At 41.9% G+C, this 8,604-nt stretch overlaps 1 protein-coding gene across 1 annotated transcript; it reads right to left on the reverse strand.

The window, feature by feature from the left end:
• Window positions 1–235: 235 nt before the first annotated feature.
• On the reverse strand, window positions 236–5,976 carry LOC309516855 (vomeronasal type-2 receptor 26-like). Its single transcript, XM_082195805.1, has 4 exons — window positions 5,122–5,976; window positions 4,368–4,595; window positions 3,220–3,346; window positions 236–1,156 (listed from the first exon to the last, which is right to left on the reverse strand). Exons 1-4 carry the CDS (start codon window positions 5,956–5,958, stop codon window positions 255–257), a joined length of 2,094 nt encoding a protein of 697 aa, XP_082051931.1. The 5' UTR covers window positions 5,959–5,976; the 3' UTR covers window positions 236–254.
• Window positions 5,977–8,604: the final 2,628 nt, after the last annotated feature.

An 8,604-nucleotide genomic window follows, 5' to 3' on the forward strand; every position in this document is an offset into this window, starting at 1 on the left:
TTACATGTATATTTTGACAACAATTGCTCTGAGTCTTCTTGTCAATGCATGCTACAAGAGAATAATGTATGTGGAAATGTATGATTGTTTACTTCAAAGCAAATAAGTCAATTTTACAAATGTATTTTCAACTGTGGGAATTTGGACTCTAGAAAACATTATAAAAGGGAGCAGCTGAACTTATATTTCCAATTGTTCTACTGTAAACACAGATAAAAACACAAAATACAGCAGATTACAGGTTTTTCATTTCTTCAATTTTTCTTCCTTATTAGCTGTTCTCTATTGTTCAGCTCAGGCCTCAGAATGATTATATAACATTTGGGGAAGAAGATGCAACCCAGCAACCCACCACCGGAGGCTAAGATGGAGAAGATCTCCACAGCTACCATGTATTTTCCCTTGGTGCTCAGGTAGGAAGGAATAAAGGACAGCCAAACACTGCAGAAGACCAACATGCTGAAAGTGATAAACTTGGCTTCATTGAAACTGTCCGGTAACTTCCTGGCAAGGAAAGCCACAGCAAAACTTACAGCTGCCAGGCAGCTCATGTAGATGAGGACACAGTAAAACATTGCCACAGACCCTTCATTACATTCTAGTATAATTTCTTCTGTCATTGAATGCATGTCCACATCTGGGTATGGGGGAGAGTTTGCCAGCCACACAGTGCATATCCCTACTTGAACTATGGAACAGGAAAGGAGAATAGAGTGGCCTAGTTCTTTCCCCACCCATTTCCTCATCCTGGATTCTGGTTTTGTAGCCATGAAGGCCAGAACCACCATGAAGGTTTTTGCCAGGACACAAGAAACAGCGGTTGAGAAGATGATACCAAAAGCTGGTTGCCGGAGGAGGCATGTCACCTTGTCAGGTCGGCCAATGAAGAGCAAAGCACAAAGGAAGCAGAGCAGGAGAGATATGAGGAGAGCGTAGGTGAGGTTTCGGTTGTTTGCTATGGCAATGGGTGTGTCATGGTGCTTCATAAATGCACCTAGTACCAGAACTGTGATCAGAGAAAGGAAAAGAGAGAAGCAGGCTAAACTGATGCCCAAAGGTTCTTCATAAGACAAGAAGCTGATATCCTTGGGTAGACAGGCATCACGGTTCTGGCTTGGATAGTCTTTGTCTGGGCATTTATGACAGTCATTCATATCTGGGGGGAAACAAATATATTAGGTCACAGATTTCAGTTTGCTGAAATGTTTACTTTCTGTCTGAGAAGAAAAGAGCTCTGTTTAGATCCAAGTACATGTTTAGTACAGTCTTATGCAATGCAATTTGGTATTGTTGCAATCTAACCTTTCTCTGTGTCATGGATATGCCACTAAAGCACATGAGACCGTGAGGGGAAAAGTACACTGGTACCTTGGGTTACATACGCTTCAGGTTAAATATGCTTCAGGTTACAGACTCCGCAAACCAGAAATAATACCTCGGGTTACGAACTTTGCTTCAGGCTGAGAACAGAAATTGTGTGGCGGCGCAGCGGCAGCGCGAGGCCCCATTAGCTAAAGTGGTGCTTCAGGTTAAGAACAGTTTCAGGATAAGAACGGATCTCCGGAATGAATTATGTACTTAACCCGAGGTACCACTGTAGTCCAAAATGTTTAATTATGCGCAGAAGGTTTAACTGGGAATAATTAACCTAACTAACCTGAAACAACTAAACGTCGTACAAAGAGTTCGAAACAGTTTTATACGTTTGGCACAAATTCCACACATTTCATTAAGTTTGAATTTCCTATCCAATTGAAACGCTTTGTTTCCCTCACCACATTTCCTCTTAAGGCACTTTGTTGTCTCCTTATGATTGGTCCAAATTACAGTGTGAGCATGCATACTGACTTCCAGTTTAAATAAAGGAACTTCCTCGTAGTCTGCTAAAATTCTATTGCAGGATTAGTTTCCACTTCAGTATTTTATTTCACTCTAGTTACCGTGAATAGTCTGACCACAGTCCAAGCATGCTCAGTATGTCAAAACCGTATATGGTATAATTATCTGTATTTAATTACTGCCATATTCTTGAATGTAATTGGTTCAGAGGTATGTTGTCCTGTAAGTGCCACAGCCAGTGTCATTGCCTCTGAATGTTTATTCACATTAGCCAGGGTGCAGCCTGTGTAAGTCAGAAGGAGTGGCAAGGCCCCCTCTAGATACGCTTAGGACGCAAGATAGAAATGTGCAAAGAGAAAGGCATGCTTGGCCAATCCACATCATGATCAACCAATATCCCCACTGTGGAAGGACATGTTGATCCAGAATTTGCCTCCACAGTCACTTATGGACTCATTGTGAAAACTTTGCTTATGGAAGACAATCTTACTCGGCTATGAGTAATCGAAGAAGCAGATGTGGGATCATTTTTAAGGGTCTCCTGGTTGCGGTCAGGCCCCCAACCCAGTCCCCCCCCAGCGTGGGCGGAGCAACGCCATCATGCCAGGATGGCACCACGATCACCCCAGCTTTTTGGCCAATCATTTTTCTGTGGGGGGATTGTGGGGGGATATAAAAGCTGCAGCATGAGGTGTGTCACGAACCTGCTTCACACTGCTTAACACCCACCCACCCTCCCTTTATTTTATGTGTCCTCTGGCCTTGCTTTGTCTTTGGTTGGTCACCTGTCTTGGGCCCGGGGCCAGGTAGGAATGTTTCCATTTGGCAGATTGGCAATGGCCACTTGGCTTTCGCCTACCTCTTAGCAATCGTCACAACTTTGTAAGGTTTGGCGGTTAGGCATTGGCTCATTGATTTGTGGGGGAGGGGAAGTCAGCCATCTCCTCCCCCTCCATTGACCAAGGGTATTCCATTAAAGGATTCCAGGGCCAATACCACTCACATTTAGTTGTGGCCTAAAATTTTGCCCAATAACCTTAAATAAAGATTCTGTGTCAGTGTGAATTTTATTCTAACAAGGAGCTGGTTTGGGGGTCTTGCCATGTCAGAAGAAGAAGAAGAAGAAGAAGAAGAAGAAGAAGAAGAAGAAGAAGAAGAAGAAGAGGTGCTTTGGACCACATACCACCCAACTACTCTCAATGCATGGTCATTCTCATTTGATTAGCATATTTAGACTATCTGAAAGGCAATGATCACAAAGAGGCAGGATCACACATACAGTGGATTATCTTTTTGGAAAAGTAAACTCAGCCATCCTTACAACACCTTTCGATTATTAGTGCTGAGTCTGAATGTATTTAATCTATTTATTTCTCCTACCATCCTGGATTGCAATCTTTCCCTCTGCACATGGGATGCAATCGTAGCAGCAAGGTGGCTGTCCCTCCTTCACTTTCTTGCTGGATCCTGGAAGACATGTCTCAGTACAGAGAGATAGAGGCCGAGTCTATTCAGTAAATGAAAGAGCAGAAGGGTCAGCAAGAGAACAATGAGTTTGGAAATCTTCATGTTCCGGGGCCCCACTCTATGTTACTAAGCTGAGTCAGCATTTCAGCAATATATAAAATGGTTTTTTTTTTTAGTACAGTGGTACCTCGGGTTACATACACTTTAGGTTACATACGCTTCAGGTTACAGACTCCGCTAACCCAGAAATAGTGCTTCAGGTTAAGTACTTTGCTTCAGGATGAGAACAGAAATCGTGCTCCGGCGGTGCGTCAGCAGCGGGAGGCCCCATTAGCTAAAGTGGTACTTCAGGTTAAGAACAGTTTCAGGTTAAGAACGGACCTCCAGAACGAATTAAGTACTTAACCCGAGGTACCACTGTATTGGTAATGTTTGAAGTGATGTCATACTCCCTCTATTATTCTGGGATGTGTAGGTGTTGTGATTACATAGCAGTTCCCCACTTTTTAGCAAGAAAGGCAAAATCTTGGGGCTTATCCTCTTTTCCTCAGTTAAAAGCCAGTATTTTATAATTGTTAAGAAATATTTATAAAATATTTATAAATATAATAAAATAAAATATTTGCCTTTATTCCATTAGTGACTTCTAGCAGTAAGCTTTTGGCTCTTAATCTGGTACTTGGATGAAGAAGAAGTGTTTGGATTGGATATCCCACTTTATCACTACCCTAAGGAGTCTCAAAGTGGCTAACATTCTCCTTTCCCTTCCTCCCCCACAACAAAAACTCTGTGAGGTGAATGAGGCTGAGAGACTTCAGAGAAGTGTGACTAGCCCAAGGTCACCCAGCAGCTGCATGTGGAGGAGCAGGGACACGAACCCGGTTCACCAGATTACGAATCTACTGCTCTTAGCCACTACACCACACTGGCTCTCTGTATGCATTGGTCATGTTCTACACAGGAACATGCAGTTTAAAAGACAGTGAGTAGACATGCAGGTGAATGATCATTGCTTAGGCAATACTGAATTTCTTTGGAATTATCTAATAATGTGGTCCTACCTGATTAAACCAACTGTGCCATGTTATGGCATCTTCATCAAGGATGAATGATTGGTCTCGAGAAGTCTGCGGATCTATCCTCCCAACGCTCACTCTGTGCAAACATTGGTTGGAGAATATAATCCAATTGACAATATCTAAGTTAGATACCACCTCTCCATTCCGGTTGATGAAGACCACATCTCCGGCCGTATTGTTAAATGAGATGCTTCTCAGAAAGTGATGGAGCTAGATAGAAAACAGAAAAGGCAATTGTTTCGAAAAGGCTGCAATCTAATGCAGGGTGGAGCATTTTTTTCCCTTCCTGTAGGAAAAAACGGCAGAAATTGGTGGGGGCGATTCAGTCTGGTGTCGGTAGATTCAGGTCAAAGAATGGAGAGAACACCAATTTTCTCTTTCCCACACCCCTCTCTCTCCCTCTCCCCCTTTTTTTACAACCTTTCTTTATCTCCCCCACCCCCACCTCTTTTCCTCTGTCCCTCTTCATCTCAGGAGACACCACAGTGGTGAATGATCACATGATCTGAGGGAGGACTTGGAGCATATGGGATAGAGATAATGCTGAACATCTCTCTCGACCATTACTGCCGCTTCTTGTCTTTGAATGCAGTAACATATCAGTGGTCTGCAAACGTCTTTCATAGAAGCACTATTTCATGTCTGAGATGAAGGAGCAAGTTGACAACACTTTGGAAACCAATCCCTTGTGCGGGAATAACAGGCCTCTTCAAGTTGAGAATGTTTAGCCTATTACCTGCCAAAACTGTGGTTTCTGATTCTTCCCTCTCCGTCCGTACGCCATTCCTCTGTGCCTGAGTCTGGATGTGGACATGGCATGTAAAGCATGGGCCAAGGCGTAGACAGCATTGTGGATACTGTAACTGTGGCCTGTCATGCTCATTTCAAACAATGATCCAGGAAGGTTCTCCAGCTTCTCTTCTCCGGTGCAAATATTCCCCTCCACCTTGTCTGAAGTGATATCTGGGAATACACATCCAAAGGCCTGTTGCCAGAAGTCCCTGATAAAACCGTCCCCATCTGGGCTGGAAGGGTTTCTGTGCACAACATACTGATGAAATCCTGGTGGGTTTCTGAAGTGAATTTCAAAGGATATAGCACCATTGAATATTCCTGCATCCCAGTTCCTTTGAATGACAAATGAAGTGAACTCAACATGGGCAGTTGTTATCCATACTTTACTTTTTATATTGTATGTCATGTCATCATGTTCTGATAGGTATGGAAGCCATCTAAAAGTTGCCATGGAATAAGATTCTCCATGGGCAACTATTACATTAGCTGTGCTGCTAAAAATTTTATGGTTTATACTTGTCCCCTGTTGTAGCATGCCATCAATTTCAGAAATAAAACTTAAACCGGGGACTCTTTCCAGGAATGCAAAGCAGACACCACTCTTGGTAAATATTGGGGAAATGGTTTGCACAAATCTTTCTCCATTGTCATTGTCTGTTGCAATGACTCCAATCCACGTCCACCTGAAATGCAGAAGCAAAGAGAGAATTCCCTGATACTGAAGGGCTTCTGAGGCTGCCATCTGGTAGAAGGGAATCCCTGGGCTTTTATCATTCATCACTGGAGCAGAGCCATAAATGAGCTAAAAAGTAAGTGGAGGAAGAGAAGAGACAAAGTAGATTCCTTTCACAGTATTTATATACATTATGAGGTGAACCCTGTTAGTCTAATACGCCCTTTGCTAATGTTTCAGGGTTTGTTTGCCTCTCTCTTAGTTTTACAAAAGATGGGCCGAAAACTGGGATCATCTCCCTTTTCTCATTTTTAAACCTTTAATTTGATGACTGGGAAGGGAACTGTGTCTGTTTTATATTATTTTTAGGAATCTTTTTAACACACTCATGACTGGAGCAGAGCATTGTGTCTACTTCACTTAAAAACAAACTTTTTTATGTCATTGGAAAATTTTGCAGGGTCTTCTAAAATGCATAAAACTGAATGGGGAAACATACCCTGCCCCAAACAACAGATTTCCTGGACATTATCTGGCTTTGTCAGAAATGCAAGCAATTTCCCTTTTCCAACAGCAACTCATCTAACTTGGGTTAGATGCACATTTCTTCTCTGGAGCTTCGTCTTTCTTCTTCATGATGCACATGCCCCATCACACAGCAAAACTGTTCTGATTCTTCTCAGACTTTATTTATGAACATTTATTTCACTTGTGAATCAGCTGCTAGCTACTTTTACTGTTCTCCTGCAGAACTGGATTGTATCTGCAGTTTGCCATAACTTCTCTATATCTTTAATTATGTCCAGTGGGCTAAAGAGGAATAGTTATTGTACTGGCTCCTACCTGTAAGGTTTTTGTAGCTGTAAGCATTTTCCCCACTTCCCCAGCTTATTTGACATGCCCTCCTCACTAATTTTTCCACTGGCGCCTAAAATCTTATTTCTTTTATCCAGTAAGCAATTCCCCCCTTTACTCAGCAGCTCAATTCAGATACCCTCCTAACTAAGCAGAAAATGATGCATAACCAAAAACTGCTGATGAGAGAGAAGCCCACTCTCCCATCAGTGGCCTTTGGTATATACTGTAAGAGATCTAAATGTGTGTGTAAGACGTTAGAGTTACATATTTTTTCAGCTATTGCAACCTTCCCCTTTATTCAGGTTTGTCTGTCTGTCAGTCTGAATGTTTGCTTATATTACAATTATGTACAACCTTTATTTTCCAAGGAACGCAAGGTAGTGTACATGGTTCTCCTTGCAATTTCATCTTCACCCAGAACTGATGCTGAGGAACCTGCGTCGTCCTCTATGTAAGTTCATAGAGGTATTGTACATAGGTGTCCTACCTGCGGAATCTTATAGATATCCAAAATAGTTGCCACATAAAAGGAGATTTCAGAATCCAGTCCCCCAATGACCCCTGTCAGATAACTTTCAACATCACATATATAGTTAGGGACAATTTTTTCCACCATGGATAAAAGCAGCAGTGTGGCAAGAGATGTGCTCCTTGCACTGATATAGCTGTCATATAAGTGGAAGCCCAAGGTAATATTGGGTAGGATGTGAGGGTCTTTGTTGATCTCCTTGACTGCAAATGCCAAGGCCACAATGTGCTGGTAAAGCTTAGGCACCACCCTAGAATGAGAGTTGCAAACTGTATCAGCAGGAACTTCAAAAGATGTATCCTTTTACATATCAACAGAGTAGGTGATCATATTGAGTTCAGTGGGGTGAACTCTCAGTCTGTTCCACTATTGAATAGCTCTTATCAATAGAAGGTTCTCTCTGATGTTTATTTGAAATCTCCTTTCTTGTTACTTGAAAACCCTGATTTGGAGCTGGAGAAAACAAGCATGTTCCATCTTCCTGGTGACAGCTCTTGAGATATTTGAAAATGGCTATCATTCCTCCCCTCCGTCTCATCTTAGATAAACATACTAAACCCCCTCATCCGTTCTTCATAAGGCTTGGTTTCCAGACCATCTTTGTTGCCCTCCTCTGCACATGTTCTAGCTTGTCAATATCCTTCTTAAATTGTGGTGATCAAAACTGGACACAGACTTCAGGTGACCAAGGCAGAATAGAGCAGTACTATTATTTCCTTTCATCAGGACACTATACTTCTGTTGATACAGATCCCTTGAACCTATCCACATGTACTACTGGCAAGCAAAGTTTTACTCATCTTAGATTTGTGTATTTGTCCCTATTGTAATTCATGTTCAAGTTTTAAAATATTTTAAGCTTAATAGTATCTAGATCAGGGGTTGCTAATGTGGGGCTAATGGGACGTCTTCCCTTACATGTCGGAGGTCTTTTTATGACACTTACAAAGTCTCTGGTCTCTCTGGTCTCTCCCTGCAGTGACTTCATTTTCGTGAGTCAGTGATGGTCGTTGGAATTCACTGAATTCTATACTTCATAATAAGTACCTTTCAGTGCTGAAACAAAGCTTAGTCTAAGTTCAGAAAATGAAAGCATAAGGACATTCAGCTTCAGAACAGGTTTTTAAAAATACATTCTTACTAATACTCCAGTAGTTTAGGTAAACTCTAGCAAAATGGGCTGCTCAAAAGGCCTCTCCTAGACACACAAACATGCATACATTTCAGTATTCATTTCTCTATCCAGAAATGGAAATCTCTCCTATATTCTCTTAATTCACAAGACATTCGTCCCAATTTTTTTCACCAGCATAAGTCCCATTCATATCTAAAGTGGATTCCCCCAGGTAAAAGGGTAAACATTT

This window comes from Podarcis vaucheri (assembly GCF_965113315.1).
Source record: "Podarcis vaucheri genome assembly, chromosome: 13".
Taxonomy (NCBI): Eukaryota; Metazoa; Chordata; class Lepidosauria; order Squamata; family Lacertidae; genus Podarcis; species Podarcis vaucheri.

Bases quoted from the DNA above. Each gene is read 5' to 3' on its own strand.
- LOC309516855 (XM_082195805.1), bottom strand. From the start codon at position 5,958: ATGAATGATAAAAGCCCAGGGATTCCCTTCTACCAGATGGCAGCCTCA. The intron at 3,347-4,367 runs GTAGGACCACAT...TTTACTGAATAG, and splicing joins GGCACAGTTGGTTTAATCAG to ACTCGGCCTCTATCTCTCTG. The intron at 1,157-3,219 runs GTAGGAGAAATA...GTTTCCCCCCAG, and splicing joins AAAGATTGCAATCCAGGATG to ATATGAATGACTGTCATAAA.